Genomic DNA, 18,989 nt, shown 5'->3' on the forward strand with positions numbered 1-18,989 from the left:
TACGCATCAACATTTAACCTTGAGCATGGGGTTCAATGAACGTTTTGGCCAAATATTCTAACGATTTTTCCCTCCTCTCTATTTCTGGCCAAATTTGTATAGTTAGTGAATTGAATTAGGCGTCTTGTTTTGCTTTCCAAGTGTAGAAGGCAGTTCAGAGTGTTTACATCTAAGTCTAATTAGTTGCTGTCTGAAATAAGAGGTCGCATCGATATTAATATTTTATTTTATTTATATAGGTAACTTTTTTATGACTGGAAGTAAATAATTTCCACGGATTTCTATTTTAGGGAAAATCTTAAAATACCCATTAATATATTTCCTTCTAAAAAACATCGATCCTATCTGATGTTCGAACGCTCTCGAAAACTCTTTAGCTCTTCTAAGGACGTTAAGATTCAGCAATATTTGTAGAAAATTATTGAAATGAAAGCCTACATTTAAATAAAAATGCTCAAAACATTGCATAGATCCTATGTACACAATTATTTCCGACCATAGCCGGCTTTAATTTATTAGCATCTTCCGCCTAGCCCTGACCTTGCCGTTTTCGAAAAAAAATACAATGATTAATGTTGACTTAGCTAAGCAAATCAAATGCTCAAAAAAATAATGCTCAAAGTTTAATTAAATTTTAACGGTAACTTAGCAATGCTTCATAGGTGAGCAGCTCGCATGCCACCAACATAAAATGAAACAAAACAAAAATGGGAAACACGTACAAATCAAAGCAAGGCCTTAAAATCTTTACGTCGAGGTTTTGACCCTTACCTTACACACAAATGCCTTACGTTATGTAATATGATAGATATAGTATATGCCTTGTATAAATACATAAGTACAACAAAGACAACAATAAAAGTCAAGTCATCAACACGTGTTGATTAATGCGTTTGCTTCGGATTCGCACAGCATATTGTATTTTATGGTATTTTTTCCAACTACTTTTTGTTTTTTGTTGCTAAAATTAAAAGTGCGCGACCGTCGCGCCAAAAATAAAAGGAATTGCAAATAACGAAGGCAAAGCAATGACAACAAAAACAGCGAAGGCGCATATTGTCAATAACGCGATGCAATACTCGTATAGGTATATAGGTACATGTACTCGTATATGGCGCCTATATACCGCATATGTACTGATAAATACAAAAAATACAAAAGCGAACTGAAGTACACAAGTGTTGGTACATAAATAATTCAAGTACGCGACGCAAATTTTCGCCATTGTGTCCGAAAACAAATCGAATATAATTATAGGTACGACCGTATATCCACGTCCGTATATTGGAACTCATAAGAGTTTGCCTACGCTTGATGTGCCCAGTAAACGTAGAAAGCACAAAGTAAATAAAGAAAATGATGTCAATATGTAACTAAGCCAGAAATATAGTATATAAGAATACATATCACATATGCATAGTTAATATATAAGTGGTAACAAAATATGAGGCGCTGAAACGCGAACTCATCGCACTTATGGAGCAACATTTGAAATTTTCTTAGAATCAGAATGGAATGGAGCCGTTTCCATTGAAACCTTTGAGCAATTAATAATATTATTGTATTTTACTTATAGATTAAAAATCTGCCTCGTATCCAATATTTTCCCACACTTTCTGGTTTATTGGTTTTTGGAACCGAAAGGTAAAAACAATTATACATTTGTCAAAAATACAAAACTTTCTTTGTTAAAATCATCGCACTCTTCTAATCGGCTACGTCATCTGACACGTTTCTTAATGTGAATACAACATAATTATAATAATAAAGGAGTGAATCAAATTACTTATCAAAGGATTTGGATTTTAGGGAAATGTAGCCAGAATCAGCAATATTTTCTTATTTCAAAACTGCACTCTGTTCTCTGGATTCATTTTCGAAGTCCAGACTAATTCGTCTCTCATTGCAATAAAATTGTTTGCCAAATCAGCTGACTTTGGTGTATTTGGGTCAGATTGGAAATGATTCAGATAGTAATTAAAAATTGTACTTCACACGGGCAACAGAATAATGCACACACATTTTTCAGACAACACCAAATTTTATGACAATTAGCCCAATTATTCGCATAATCTGTTTGTGCTCGTTTCATTTGATTTTTTTATTTATTCATTTTTTGTGTTTTTTTATTTGTTCAATTTAAACAACAATAAATTCGCGTACCCAGCTAACCTTGTAACATTTTTTGTTTTCTAAACAAATAGCAAGCAAAGCCCGCAAGTGCGTGCTTTTTGAACATTTTGTTTTATTTTGTTTTTTTTTGCAGCTTATTTGTTTAGCTTAACTTTTTACCATTTTTTATGGGCAAAAGCAAGAGCCTTCATAGGTTAAAAAAAAAAAAAGTGTTGCTGTGTGTGTTTGCCATATGGGCTGCATACAAGCAACACCCACTACACAACAGTAAAAACAAAATCAGTCAAAATTCATGGCAAAGAAATGCGAGGCTTAAATGGCGTTAGTGTTAGCCTTCGACTGTGGCTCCGACACAGAAATGCCTTGCGGTTAGAGAGACTTGACATACAGACACACACACAGATACATGTGTACGTATGTAGCTACAAGTACATATACAGATATGTATGTGGCATAGATTTAACTCAGGCAGCACTTTTACTTTGTGCATGGAGCATGCGGTAGGCTGTTCATAATTTTTTATATAATTATGATGATTAACTGGCCGGCGAAGTGAAGTGTGGCGCACAATTAAGAAATCATAATAATTGCAGTACAACACGACGCCCACACGACGCTCCCCACTTTCTTTTTCAATTGCAAAAATACCAAAGAGCACAAAAAATAAGACACTCGTACACGTATGTAATTGAAAATCATTAAAAGTGAGTTTGCTGCCAGCTACTTGAAGCCCCGAAGCGTGGGCTTGTTCCAATTGTAATGCTCAAGGCTTTAGAGCGGCTTACATTTACAATACTTTTTTCATGGCTTTCGGTTTGTATTTTGGTTGTTAACTTAGAAATACTCGCACATTAGGATGTGTGTAGTATATCTGCCATCTATTGATAGAGCTTCGTCCTACAATTTTATAAGCACACATCAATACTGAAAGAATTGATACAGAATAAATGGTAATCTCTTGCCAAGCTCTTTTAGCAGCTGTTGTTGTGTTTGGCTTAACTCTGAACTGCAAAGAGTACAGGGTACAGGGTATTCAAGAATTGGGTGAGCTTGGATCCATCGTTACATTCTTGTTGCATTTCAAAGGCGTCGAAGCTCTAAGAATATTCATATTTGTCTTTCAAAGTTTCCTGCCTGATTTTGCAAAAATTTCGCTTTCGTTTGTCACACCTGCTGTTTGCCCCACTGGACTTAGTGCCTAGTCATACGGTGCTGTGGTACAGTGAGAACTCTATTTACTGAGCTCTGCACGGCACGATTATCTTATCGCTGTGGAGCAGACAGTAGAATGTAGGGACCATAATCGTACCAACAAATACAAAATACGAGTATAAGGCGCTCGCTGACAATACAGAATTGTTGATAATTGGCGCTGTTGTTGCTTACTTATATAAAACTGTTATGGCAAAATTAAATAGAGCAAATGTGCATTATCAGCTACCAGGGCAACACTGATATCATTGATATACGAGTACAAGTGCCAGAGCCGGAGCCGGAGCCAGAGCCAGAGCTCGCTCTTCTAATGGGAGTGGGACTGGAACTGAGCGTCATCAGCATCTACGACAGCCCACCAACACATAGGCATTAACCTCAATTTGAACTGTGCGATTGTGGGGCACTGTGTTATCTGTATACGAGGCGTCCGAAAACGCACTGCCCGAGCAAAATTGGAAAGTAAAGCGAAAGTAAACGCGCTTTTTTATTTTGGCTGCGATAAGAGGTGGCAAACAATTACTGTCCCCACCCATTCATTCTCCCAGTGTCCTAGACTAGAGCCAAATATCGATTTGGGCACGCAATCATCCCATCGGCCCCAATTGACTCCAATTATGAAAGCTACACGTGGAATTTCCTTGCAGCCAAGTTCCATTTGCGGCATATTGAATAAACTTGTGCCAAGTTGAATGAACTACCTATGACAAATGTATACTACTTACTTGTAGTATATAGTATGTATATTCATTAATTTGCTTAATTATTATAAGTAAGCTTCAGGTGTTTTTGTATAGCGTTTCCGGCCATAAACGTTTTTATTGTAACTCGACCCTGAACTTGAACCGAGAAAAAGCAAAGTTAGTAGCAATCGCCAAGTTGTGACAACACTGACTGGCTTGAAGCTAGTCAAAACGTTTAAAACGTCTTATTTTCCAGCAATAGTGTTAAGTTTATGAACTCTTCGGTCAAGTGTGAAGGTCATATTATTGTTCAAACGAAAACATGCCAGCCAAAAAAACAAGTTCCACCTCACTTGGTGATTTAGTTACTACTGAGTTAGTTAGTTAGTTGTCTAGTTAGTTCGTTGGCTTTTTAAGGCCATTTACATATCAATGTGTTGGTGATCGGAAGGTATGTGCTTTATTGTTATGCGAGTGACTAAGCCCCTAAAACGAGTTTGGCAATTCGGCACTAAGTGAGCTACAAAGCGGCTAAGTAAACACAGGCTATAAGCACTGAAAGAAATTTGACTAAGATTGCAAACTATTTTTTTTATTAATGTTCATTAAAATATAATTTACTATAACTTTAATGTGCAGATCTGGTTCCAAATTATCTTGCCACTGGATGGATTTGTAGGTTTGATGAAAACACAGATCATGATTCGGCACATTTTTTCTCTGTGTACATAAACAGATTTAAATGCCGCTTTTTGACTTGATTTGGCTTGAACTACTTGCCTCATGGTTGTTCAGTTATCAAACGCGATTAGGCTTAGAATATTTTGAAAAACATGTTTCAAACTAGTGGAAATATTTTCGATTGACCCGGTTTACACGAAGGGTACACGCTATGAGGTGAATGGCCCTGGTTAACATCTATTGATGTGATCTAAGTCGAAATTTTCTCGAACAGAAATTTTCCTACGCACCTTTCAGTTTTTAGCTGACATCGTTAAATAAATGAAAGCTTTCAATAAGCTTGAGGGAAGGATCTTCCGCAAAGACTGTGCATTTTTCTATAGGAATTTCCATTTTATTTACGGTCATGGAACACACTTTTAAGACTCACCTCAATACAAGCATCGTGGATTGTTTATATTTATTCAACGGAGAAGATAACACACTCTGCCCAACCGAGTACAAGTTTTGAAAGCGACGCAGAGAGAGAGGCAGAGAGTGAGAGAGAGAGATGGATCGGCACGTAAGAACTATGGAATTTCTTTAATGGAATATTATTTGTTGATTACGAAAGCATTTTACGCTGGCAAAGCCAATTTAAATGGCTGTTGAAATAAATTCTCGCTGCTAAATCACCTTTGCCCATTACGATTACCATATTGCGAAAGAGTGAAAGATGAGAACTTGTGGAAGGGGCAGGGGCATGGTCACCCTGACACAGACGTTCAGCGCCACATTCGGCCATTGTAGGTGTGTTTATTATTTCTCTCTCTCGCTCTCTCCCTCTCTCTTCCCCATTCACTCACGCACCAAGCACGTACGCACGCTTTTCACTTGAGGTCGGAAATGCGTGCGCCTCAAATTTGGGTTATTATTTGTGTGTGTTGCCCTACTTTGAGATAGTCGCTGCCGCCAATTCTGCTGCCGTTGCCGCTGCTGCAGTCGGCGTTGCTGCCGCAGTCGTCGCTGTTCGACAATTGTGCTGATTAGACTTGTGTGTCGTTCTTTTTTCTTTTTTTTTTTTGGGCACTGCCACAAGATGTGGCTTGTGTGATAAGCCCGAACACGTCTGATAAGTTTTACATCGCACCCGGGTCCCATAGTTTCACTTTCTACGGCCATACGAATAGGTAGCAGTAGCGCAACACAGTGCCTTTTTCTGTTTCTACGCTATCTTTCAGTTCATTTCACATGCCCCGTGCCCAATTTTTATCGTTCTACTTGGTGCGCGTTTTCATTTTTTGTTGCCATCGCCTTTTGTTGCTTCTCTCTTTTTTTGTGGGTTAATTGGCATATTTGGGTCAATGTTTAGTTTGCATTTTCATTTCATTTTCGAAGCAGCGATAGCCCAAGTACTATATATAGTAAATCATGCTTAGCATGAGAGCTTTTGTAGTCTTCTGGACTAGCTATAAAACAGTGACGGGCTATAGGAATTGATAAGTTAGTTTATTGAACATGCAATATACAAAAATAGTGGACTATCTGGTCAATGAAGTGTAGCATGATACGCAAGTGTAATTCCTTTCAGTTATTTTCAACTTATTTTGCCTTTTGAAAAATAAATCATATAGGTTATCATTGCATTACAAAGTAAAACAGCGCTCAAGCACTTCGTTTCGCAACCTACCTCAGAGTTACGTATTAATTGTAGGTTGTTTTAGAACATCTATATGCAAACATGTCCAGCCACTGGCTACTAAAGTGTTTTCGGGACGCAAGAAACGCCTCCAGGCCATGTAATATTTTAAAAGCTGTTCCACACATCTGCACTTTGAAATAGGAGACAAAATGGTCGATTTGCTTGAAGATATTCCATCGTGCTGGAACACTACATACATTACTATAAATTAGCAAGTTTTTTTTGAAAGTTTTTTAATTTGTTGATCATTGTACAATCTTCGAAGAAGAATAGATCACTCAGTCCTTAACTTTTATTCGATGGAATGAGTAAATGCAATAAAAAGCTAGTTAAAGTTGCAAAGCTTCTTTCGGTTTTGTTTGTGTTCTCCAGAGTGTTGGTGAAATGCTTTGTCTGTAATTCTTCTTTCTTTTAGAGTTATGGTGGGGGTCACTGGTTCTATATTCTCTCTTTCTGCTTGGCTAATCAATTTCCAAGCAATGGAAACTTCGTTTCAGAAACCCAATACATGCCATACATGTGTATGCGCCTTAATTGACGATCTGACTGATACACATAAGTAGTACATACGAATGTAAAGTTGGGTTGGAAAACTTAAGTGCCCACAATGGAACTTGATGTGCCGTAAATTACAGCAAACGATGTCGGCGGCAAGCATTTGGTTTGTGCGTGTAATTGAACAAATTTTTAATGGAAACAAATTCCTCTTACTCTGGGGCAATTGGGGGAGGAGAGGAAATGATCGCAAAGCCACAGCCTTCAGTCCACTCAGGTGTTAGTTACATACATACTATATATGTATGTATACTCGTACTCGTATACATTCTCAGGCACTCTCACCGAGTGTAGGCGGCGATTATTGTTTTTGTTGCTGCCTGCTGTTGACCTACTTTCTGTTGGCTCATTATCTTGAATGCGCTCTGCCATGCGCCACTACTCGTACGTATGCTCTCTCGCACTAGTTTACTGAAAGTTACTTTTTGTACCCTGCACACGAAAGGCAAAGGGTATACTATATTGTATATTGTATTTGATATATGTTATGTAATTATTTGTTTTGTTTATAATGCTGATATGAATTCACCATAAATCTAAAAAAGGGTACTTTTCTAATGAAACGGAATAAAACAAACTTCGCCACTACTTGAACTATCACCATGGGTGGGATAGTTACCAATATCGTATGAGCGACTGGTGCAACACAATGACTTTAGTTGACGACTGTGGCAAAGATTGTTGCATTGCTTACCTATACTAAGTAGCATGTGAGTTCAATGGGACTTTTTTTTGCTTATGAAACATACCTGCAAATAGATAAGAATGAAGTGGGCACATTAGCAAATTTCGAATAAAAGGCATTTTAATATTTTAAAATTGTTCGTTACTCATTGCACACGATCACATTGCATGCCTCGTGTGTGACGTCATGCGAGAGGAACGCCTATCAGAAAATAGTCTATTACTTTTTATTTTCAAGTTATTTTCGTACACTTGGCATTAATTTGCAATCAAAATAAAACAAACTGCGAACAAACGCAGCACGCAAAGAAAGCAAAGCGCCGCCGTCAACGTCAACGTCATCGTCGACGTCGACGTCAACGCTTCTGCTGAGAGCTTTTGGTGAGCCACAAGTGCATTTAATTGACGGCGCAAGTATTAGTTATAGATAGCCCCAACTATACACACACATGCATATACATGTATGTACATATTTATGTAGAAAGATGTACGGTTGTGTGCGTGAGTGCATTTTCCGAACACGTTTTTATAGGTTAATGACACAACCGGCCGAGCAGCTGCCGCCATCGCAGTCGACGTCTCAGTCGCGCAACTCGAAACATTTTATACATATTTTAATTTAATTTTAAAACAACAAGCGTAGCGGCAGCGTTGTGCTTGGCGTTGAAAAAAGAAAAGAAAAAGAAAAGAAAAGTGAAATTAATTTAAAAGGCGCTTGAGTGCAAAGTGCAGCAGATTTCAGTGGAGGGGATGGAGGGAGTGTAAAAAGCGTTGATAATGATAATGCTGCTGTCTAAGCTTAAGCTTCTTAATTTTAAATATACATGAGCATTCACATGCATATGCATGTATTTACTACTTATACATATATATTTGCAAAGCATAGTGGCTGGCAGACGGCTTAACTAAAAATAAACAATTAAAATTGAAAAATGAAAAATGAGGCAAAAATATTTTAAACACAAATGTAGCAAAAATTAAGTAGCTGAGTATGTCAGTAGTGTGTATGCACATACATGCTATACATACATATATGTATACACACATACATACATCTAGGCATGTGAGCAGAAAGACAAATCAGAAAATACCTCTTATTGGCCAAAAAAATAAACGAATGAAAAGAATGGCAAGGAATTTCTTAAGCAACGCCACTTACTTAAAAGCAAATATCAAATATACTTGTATAGCAGTACAAGAATTTTATGAGATTTGTACACACATACATATAGTACATACATAAGTATTTACTAGTATATACATGTATGTTTTATTATTTCGCAACAAGCAACTGGGAGAACAGCTGCTTCATTAATTCGCAATTAAAGCTGCAATCCATGTCCAAAATCAGCTTTAACGGAACAAACTCCCCGGCCAGCCGATCTGTTGCTCTCTCCCTCCCACGCAATTAGTGTAGGATTCTGAAGTGTCTCTCCCAGCTCGATGCCTCAACTTTCTACCCAAGACTTATAGCCCGCACACATGCACACATGCACATAGCATGCATTGGGCCAAACACGTTTCGCTTTTGGGCACACCAACACATTCACAACTTCTTCTTACTTTCTTCGTTGTTGACTTCTATAAAAGAAATAAACTTGCTCACTTTCTTTCTTTGCTTCTAAAAACGCGCGACTCTTTCCACAGTCGGCTTTCTGGCTTGCTGGCTTATTTTACTGCCACTGCTGGCCAAGAAGGCAAAGACAACTTTGTTTGCGCGTCTGGGGTGAAAGTTGTTGTTGTTGTTGCAGTTGTTGCAACAAGCGTGATTTTCCACTTTTTCTTGAGCGTACAACGCGGCTTTTGTTTTCAAGCGCAACGTAGTAGAAATCTCATGAAGTTGCTAGCAAAAACAAAACGAGACTGCAACTGAAAGAGACATCGCCAAACAGACAGAGAGGTGGACGACGATGATAAATCAGATTTTGATTTATGTATGTACCCCGATCGGAGGCTGCATTATAAGTAGTTGATTTGTATTGTTGTTGCTGTTGCTGACAGTCTTATTTTTTGCATAAATTTCTCATGCTGGCAATTTGAACTTGAAATTACAAATGATGACGAAGTGAGCGGACTGATGGGGCAGGGGTATGTGCAAATTGGTTAGGCGAAAGGCGCCAAGTTAACAATGGAAAGTGAGCGCACATCTGTACATGTGTTACCTGTGAGTGTGTGTGTGAATTGTGTATCTGTGTGATGATTACCGATCGTTACTATAGTTCGATCGCTTCGTTAGATTGCCGAAAGCGATAGGTCCAGCAAGTGCCGGCATTTGAGTTAACAACGCTGTCTGTAAACTTAATGGCGGTTTCGCAGGTGCCGAGAGGTAAAAGAAACTCATGCAGGCAACTCTATGTACGATGTAGAGCGAAATATAACGCTGAAGACAAGTACATTTTGTCGTAGGATAACCTTAACGTAATAATGGTATGTTAAAGTGTGGTAAGTCGGTTGAGTTATCATGAACTCTTATATATTTATACCACTTGTACCTACATCTACCAATATTTATGAAGTTGGAATACAACGTATGCCTGACTGCGTTTGAGTTAAATTAACTTCTTAGCTTCTTTTTTGTTATTGTTAGTTTGTTAACTTCGTGAGAATATTTTTCCCAAATTACTAATTAACATTAACAAAACAAGTAGAGAAGCTATTTTTTAATAAAAAAAAAAATAAAAAAATTTGCACAGCGTACACACATAAGGCATCTTTGTGCAAAATTTTGTGTCTCTAGCTCTTATAGCCTCTGAGATCCAGGTGTTCATACGGACAGACTGACAGACAGACAGAGCTAGATCGACTCGTCTCGTCATGCTGATCAAGAATATATATACTTTGTGGGGTCTGCCACGCCTCCTTCTGCCTGTTAAATTTTCAGCTCCCGCAAACCTAGTATACTCTTGTACATTTTATGTACAGAGTATAACAAGTAGAAAAGATAAATTTACACAATTACGAGTAAAACTGTATATAAAACTGTAAAACTGTAAAACTGTAAAAAACTGTATATATTTTTTTTACATATTAGAAACTGTCCGTTCACTCATAAACTGTAAAAACACACTTTATACATATTTAAGTTGATAAGGTTTTATAACCTGTACTCTTTATTATTAATTAATTATAGATAACACCAATTTATGATGTCAATTTTTGTGAATAAATGAAATGAATATATAGTTCTGAGTTGTAGGTGTTCAAACGGACAGACAGGGCTACATCGATTTGTCTTGTCATGCAAATCAAGATTATTTATACTTTGTGGGGTCTGTCATGCTTCCTTCTGCCTGTTACATTTTTAGCCTCCCGCAAAGCTAATATACTCTTGTACCTTTGAGGCTCCCAGTGTAATTACAAATAACTACATTTTCAATTTTGAATCGAGGTGGCGGAGAGACAAGTCCCACAACGCACCTGTACGTCCAACCCTATTGATATTATGATGAGCTCATTAGAATTATTAACGCACACGGCAAGATGCTCGGCTTAGCGTTTCGTTTTGCTGCCAAGAAGGTGTGCGTGTATAATTTAGAAAGGAAAATTTTCGCGAATATTATTTTTTCTTGTTTTTGTCAAGCAGCCAATGTATCTACGTATGTGTAAAAATAGCATTTTAATTAATTACTCCTAGCGTGTCGCATGCGCAGCGTCAGCCGTAGCCGAACTTGAACTCCCAAGGGGCATGCCGTGACTGCTACTCAGAGTTGAACTGTGCGTGCCAATGGGTCCGAAAGGTGCGAATTAGTTTGCCAATTGTAGGTGTGAGTATTGTCTATTATTTTCCTTCCCATAATGTTGATTTCATGTGTCATTAATGTACACGGTTATTTCAATTGTAGTCCCGGAGTGATTTTTGATTAAAACAATATGAATATTTTTTGCAAAGACATGTCTATCCGTCCGTCTTTCGGTCCGCCTTTATTTCGGATATGCCTTAATCCATATCGACCAAGCGGAGAGCAACATCGAAAATCAAATTCAACAAGTATATTATTTTATGTTATTTTTGATCAGTACTTGGAAATCTGCAACCTTGCCTACTCATTTTTTTCTACGAACTTTAACATAACATTACTAGCCTCCATTCCCTGAGCCTCCATCTACATTCCCCTAGTATAGGCGAAACTCTACCTAAATATGTAATACATAGACGTTTAAAATTAGGCATCCCTGTTATCATATGTTCCCAGTTAATAGAGGGCTGTAAAGTATCCCAGATTTGTCAATGGTTTTCAGGATTCCAAAGTAAGATAATTTATCTGCATTTCAAATCTAAAACTGTCTATTCTAAAGAAAGTTGTATATTTTTTAGGATTCATAAATACGTGGACGTGGCCTCTTTTAACCCAAAACAAGAAAGGAATGCTAGAGTGGAGCGGGCTCAACTCTTAAATCCCCTGTACCAAGTCTCACAGATAGAATAAATTAAAAATTCGTGTTTATATGCGTGTATGTGTGCAGTACAGAATCGATATCTGCGGGCCGAGTATGTGCAAAGATTACATGTATGGCTATAACTTTCTTCATAATCGACCTTTTGTTATAAATATAGACATTGGTATATGGACACATAATCACTAGCCAAAGAATCTGAACCAGGTTTGTTATTCTAGCTCTTTTACTTTCTGAGATCCTTGCGTTCAGACAGACAGATGGACAGATATACGGTCATTTTCAAATCGATTCGTCTTGTCATACTGATCAAGAATATATATACTTTGGGGAGTCTCCTTTTTTTTTATTTTTTCGTTAAGCGATTTACATAGGTGTCGCTAATTTTGCTCTCAAGCACCTGAGCACTGCACCAGTCAAACCAGCTACAATATGCCGCCCAGCACTTAACTCAAATTAAAAACAAGTAAAAAAGCTAAAGTCGGGTGTCCCGACTTTGAAATACTCTGTACATATGCTTAGAATAAATATAGAAATTGAAAAAAGTAAGAGAATAAAAAAACAAGAGAGAACGCTACAGTCCAACAACAACAACTACAGCTGCAGGCAGCGCATGAGCAGCGATTTTATTTATTGCTATAACTTTCTTCAGAATTGACCATTGATCATGATGAAATGGCACACGGACACATAAGCACTAACTGGATGTAACTACCAAAATTGATTTCAAAATTCCAAGAAGTACGGAAGCTATAAGAAAAAACAGGAATTGCGGGGGAGTGGGGGGGGGGGGGTGTATCAAAATAAAAAAACAAACTTGACCTGCCTAGGGCTTAGGGGAACCTGGATGGCAAGTTTGGTAAATCTAGCTTTTGTACCTTCTGAGATCCTTGCACTCATACAGACGGACGGACAGACGGACGGACGGACATGGCTATATCGACTCGGCTTGTCACCCTGATCAAGAATATATATACTTTGTGGGGTCTGCCACGCCTCCTTCTGTGTGTTACATACATTCGCACAAAACTAGTATAGCCTTTCACCTTTTGGGTACAGGCTGTAATTAGAAACGCGCAGAAAAAAGTCAAAGTGAGGTAGTTGCCATGTACTCGGCGCTAACGTCTCCTAACGTTAACGCCAGCAGCGACGGCGACTGAGACTGCGACGCTTATCAATGTCAAAGCAACAAAGGAGGCAACGGAGGAGATGGCAGCGACGCAAATACAGAGGAAAATCTCGTTTACAATGTAGTCGCAGTCGCATGAATTAAAAATGTGAGTGCATGCCATGCGGTTTGGGGGTAGAGGCAGAGGAAGGGGCAGATGCAGAGGCAGAGGCAGCAGCAATAGCAGTAAAACAAAAAACAACAACGAAAACATGGCTGCTAATCAAATGAGCTACGCGAGAGTTCCAACGGTGGCGGGTGTAACTTGAGTGCAGTAGTTTTTCACGCTCATTAGTGTAGGGGCTGCTGTTGTTGTTGTTATGGTTAGTGATGGGGCTGCGGTCGGGGGGGGGTTCTGGTTTTTGCACGAAGTATGACCGTTCGTTCTCTTGCTTGTTCGTTCGCTTCGCTCGATCGTGGCGCGTCGATAAATGACTGGCACTGCGACGATGGCGGCACAAAATCATTGACCTCAATTTTTTCGTCATGCGAATACCCACACATAAACACACACACGCACACAGAAGCACGCACACGCACACGCACACGATCATGTGCATTACTGAGCTTTTCAATGCGTCTGTGAGTGCGCGAGTGCAAGTCAAAACGAAAAAAGCTCGTAATTGGACAACAACAAAGCAGGGGCCGTTATCGGACTGCTGTTTATCGTTTACAAACAACGGAGTTTCATTTGTATACCCTTTACTTCCCAAGCAAAATGGTATATTGCTTTTAAATGCACTGGTAGACTATGAGTACATATAGGATATGAGCAGCATGTATTTGTCCAAAGTTTTAAAGAGGAGTATTTGTTTTTATGGACACAAATTGAACATTTTTAGACCGATCAAGTACGATCATGATATCAGATAGCTATAAACATGATTTAAAGAGGATTTTGAATTAAGAACTGATTTATTTATACAAATACTGAAAACCACACTGTCAAGCACAAAGTAGGCTTCAATGAAAGATCAGTTCAATGGAGAAATACTTGTAAAGTTCTTGTTGCCAATCACAAGGAAGAGTGTACAGCTTCGGCGCGGACGAAGATAACTTGTTGGCTTGTTGTTCAATACTCGTATGCTTTTGTTTGCTGTTTTTCATTGCATACAATGTAGGCATATGTTCATATGAATGTACATATTAGTGTGTACCTATATGTATTATTGTCCGTATTGTTGTCCACGTTCCGAAGATGTCCTTGAGCTTAGGACCGGCCGTTGTAAAATTATGTCATAGAAATGGGAAAAGCAACTGCGAAACCAACCCTTTGCATTTGACAAAAGAAATGCAAATAAGCCGAGCAGAACAATTGTGCAAAGAGCACGCACACACGTTGTGTTGGCAACAACAACAACAAGAAGAACAAGAGGCACGTTGACGCTGGCAGTTGCAGCGAACAGCAGTCAGCAGTCAGCAGTCAGTAGCAGGGGTAAGGTCATGTACTTGAGCTTGCAACGCTTGCAATGACACGTAAAAGCAAGCTAAAGAGATGCATCGACTGTGTGCGTGTGTGTATGTGTGTGTGTGTGAAAAAGAGATGGAGAGAGAGGGAAAGAAAGAGAGTCACTCTACACATTGCACATTGACAATTTGTCCTTGCGGTTTTGTTTTTGTTGGTGTTTGTGCTCTGGCCCAGTTGCTGCTTCGGCATTTTTGGGCTTTGCACCAGTGACCCAAATTTTTGCACTCTGTCGGGTCTTGCGCTCAATGTGTCGAGGAACTCATCACATCATTGCAGAAATCAATAATGCACTTTAAAGGAGGATGAGGTAAATTGTTAAGCATACTTGTATTTTTTAAAGCTTTACTAGATCAGCAAGAAGAGCATTGAGGCTCGCTCATCAACAGACTGCTATCCTCAAATAAATTATTTATTGAAATTTAGTTATTTAATATTAGTGTAAATCACAAAATAATTTTCAATTATTGAAAAATAGTTATTAAATATTAGTCTAAATTATAAATAGTTTTCAATAAAAAACTAAAAATTCTAAATCTTTTTGGTCTAATTCGATTGAAAACGTTACCCACACTTCATAAAATGTATTCCTGGACCGTTTGATTTGATCTCAAAGCCATGGACCAACAACACAATCTGATTTGCATACATATTGCAATATGCAAATCGGTTACAATTTCTTTAAAGAATTGGAAAAGTTATACATTTTAGTGACAGGTAGTAAATTGATAGAATTTATGCAATTAGCTAAAAGACGTCTAAAATCGTAGAAAATTATTTGCATTTATACGCTTCCAAAAGTAATTGCTGCGAAAAAACGTTTAACTGATTACTAATGTAGCTAAAATTGAACAATTTAGCTAAGACTTGATGACTGTACGAAAACTTTTTGGCATGAATTTCGCGTTTTTTTGTTTTTTAAATCACAGTTCTTAGTTTCAATACGATATGTAAACGCAAAAGGGCTTCTGTATTCATTAATATAGATCCAATCATATTCTGAACATTTTGGAATTATTTTTGTTCGAAAAACAACTAATTTGATCGAATTTTCGTTAAAAATTAAACTTTTAAAATAAACTTTTTTTGACTCCTGTATGTCGTAGGTATTCATTGGAAATACCGAACCCCTTTCACAAATACGTATGTATACAAATACATTTGCACTTACAATGCTCGTCTAAACAATTTTATTATTTTAAAATATATATACATACATATGTATATATAAAAGGAGCCTTAATGATTGTCTTTTTTCAACGTTCCTGTATCACCTATTATTTTTTTCGGGTGAGTCGCTGTGATTATTTTCCCGTTTCCAGCAGAGCGCGCCTAAGCTTGAGGTGACTATCGACATTGTCATTGCCTTGGACCAGAACACTTTTTACAGTCTGACTGCTGACCCGGTCTGAAACCGTGTCATATCTATGAGGTGAGAGGACACATTGATTTCGGGGCGCCCGCCCTTGTGTCCCTGACCTAAGGCACCAATTTAGGTCATAGGTATGTACTATATGTACGTACTATACGTGTGCATGCAAATCGGCCAATGGGACATGGCCTGACACACTTTTCCGCAGGCTGCGGCCAGCCTGTGTGTATTAAGGGCGAGGTCGTGGGGTCGCGCGCTCTGCCGAAGGCCACAATAATAATAATAATAACAACAACAACAACAGCAACAAGCTGCATGTGACGTCAGTGCAAAAAGTGCAATCAAATTAAATTTAAGTGCTTGCCGTCTCATGTCCCAAAAATGTCTCCCTTTGTGAGTTTGTGCCTGTGTGTGTTTGTGTAAGCATTTAAGGCACATGTGCAGCGAGCCAGGCAGCCAGGCAGCCGGGCAGGCTCTAAATATAGAACAGCTTGAGGTAGGTTCAAGTTACAGGCGCAGTCGCAGTCGCAGTCGCAGAGCCGCCCTTATTGCCCGACTGCACACTGCCTGCATGCATTTATTCGTGTATATACACACATCCATACATATACAAATGTATACAAGTATGTGCATATAAGTATCTATGTGTGTGTGAGTTTGTTTGTCCAATGCAGTGTTCCATGACGGCTGCTGATAAAAGCAGAGACGCACACAAATGCATCCATCAGTGTGCTGCCTGTAACTGCATTTTACGAGCCGAGCCACTTAAGCGCTCCGACAAGTTGGCCGGGCATCGTCGTGGGCTCGTTAATGTGCGAGCAGTAGGAAAAAGACTTATACACGTAACAAGAAATCCATAAAAACCGCTCATAAAGCTTTGAGTGATAAAAAATAATTAGTGCAACGCGGCAGTGGGCGTGGGCCCAACGATGAGTAAGTATCTGATGGGTTTCATCGGGGGTTTAGAGAGAATTCGGGAAGTAATTTTCTTTGCTGAATTCAAAGAATGCAAACAATGAATAATTATTATGATACAAACATAATATATAAGAAATAACTGTTTTTTTTGCCACTGGAATAAAAAGGCGACCTAAAAGGTTTTGAAGAATGTGCAATTTTTGCGTTGCAAACGAACGTTGCTTGCTATCGTCACTTTTCCATTATCAAAATAAATCAGGGAGGGAAGTTTACTTTTTTATAAATAAGTATATGGCTCGAGCTCTTGATGAGTAATTTATAATTTGTCTCTTCTATTGTAAATATTAATCAGATTTACAATAGAAAAATACATCGATTCAGATATAAGGAATCGAAAATGTTCTGCAATCGAATGCTTTCCGTATTTTCAAAATCCTTGCACTCAGACGGAGAAATAGCCGACTTGCCCCGCTCTGCTGGCTTAACTACTTAAGCGCCATTTTTCAATAAATACTTTTCATTTAATTCAAGAAATGGTTTTAATGATGAATAGTTTTCATTCATTCTGAGTTGATTTAGTGTTTTTATAAATTTTATTGTGAATGTTAATTAAACAACTAACAATAATTGCAATTGGGTGTGTGTGTGTGAAGGAGTTCCCCTCTATACACATTCTTAACCGAGCGTTTAACTAAGAATAGATAGAAGAGTTGTTGTGACCCACTAACCTGATGAAATGGAATTTGCTGAATCACTGCGTGGTGTATGCTGCATACCCATGCCGCCAATGCCATTCGACGAGCCATTTGTGTGAAGGTGTCCGGGCAGGACCATGCCCACGCCTCCGCCGCCACCCCCTCCACCCAATCCGTTCTGTTGCATCTGGAGTTGCGTTGTGGGCGTCGGCGTAGTGGAGTTGATCAGACTGTGTCCATTTTGTAAATGTGTCTGATGCATGTTGCCCCCACCGTTCTGGCCACTCGCTCCTCCCATGTTGCCACCATTGACTATGCCACTCATGTGACCGTTTGTCAGTGCACCCAGATTTGTGGCACCAGGCACATAGTGTCCAGCATTACCAATGAGGCCCGAAAGGCCGTTGCTGTTCCCATTGTTAATGGGTATGATGGTGGTCTGTGCCGGTAGAGTGCTGGAGCAGCCGTGCATCGCCAGTGTGATGACACTCTGCTGTTGGACTCCAGCGTTGCTGGCAGTGCCGTTGCTGCTGCCGTAGCCGCCGGCATCGTTGCAGGACATCCAGCCGTCCTGGTCGCCATACTCGTGAGAGTCTAGGGACGAGGGTGACATGTTGGCGCCCGAGGGCAGGACCAGCCCATTTGAGGAGGAGGTGACCTCTGAGGAGGATTCTTCGTGTAAGCGCAAGAATCCCCCATTGTTCGACCAGCGTCGTTTCATCATTTGGTAGCCGATGGTCGCCGTTGTGGTGTCTTTTTGTTAAACTCCGGTTATTAATTACTTTTGTTTCAGCTAGGACCTTCGGTCCTTGGCAGTTTGAGGTTGTCGCTCCCTTCTGGTGTTGATGTTGTTGTGCGTTGTGGCCAAAACCAAATTGGTGTTGGTCCACTTGATGTCCCCTTTCCGGAATTGGAATTGAAGTTGGTTTTTTGCTGGGCTGGTATTTTTCTAGTATTTTTTACGCACTTGCTTGCGTTCAAAATACATTTTTAAAGCGTTTTTGTAAAGCGCTCGTATTATATTTCTCGTCTTTTTTTGTTTTGTTACGTACAAGTAAGTTTCGTTTCTTTCCTAACAATTAAAAGCTGTAATGAAGAATTTAGAAATATATCCCAATGAGTAGGCATGTGGTGTGGTTTTAGATTTTATGGCAGCCCGTTTTGTGTTTCGCTAAAACATTTTGTGGTTATTTTGCGTGCCTCACATGCTAAAAAGTTCAATGCCTCGATAGCTCATGAAATTTTCATTTCATTTTGCAACTCGCGTTAATTGCAAATTCGCTCTTTACCTTGAACGCTGTTTTATGTACATACATACACATATGTATTTATGTACGTGTATGTATG

General features: G+C 38.9%; 1 protein-coding gene across 1 annotated transcript in view; it reads right to left on the minus strand.

The window, feature by feature from the left end:
• Nucleotides 1-18,989, minus strand: part of LOC115624874 (ecdysone receptor) — a 58,791-nt gene that overhangs the window by 26,240 nt on the left and 13,562 nt on the right. Inside the window, exon 2 of the mRNA XM_030519719.1 lies at nucleotides 17,676-18,728. Within this exon, the coding sequence (XP_030375579.1) occupies nucleotides 17,676-18,366 (691 nt within the window). The 5' untranslated portion in view covers nucleotides 18,367-18,728. The remainder of the gene's footprint in view (nucleotides 1-17,675; nucleotides 18,729-18,989) is intronic.

Source organism: Scaptodrosophila lebanonensis, unplaced genomic scaffold (genome assembly GCF_003285725.1).
Source record: "Scaptodrosophila lebanonensis strain 11010-0011.00,11010-0021.00 unplaced genomic scaffold, SlebRS2 tig00000061-arrow-pilon, whole genome shotgun sequence".
Classification (NCBI taxonomy): Eukaryota; Metazoa; Arthropoda; class Insecta; order Diptera; family Drosophilidae; genus Scaptodrosophila; species Scaptodrosophila lebanonensis.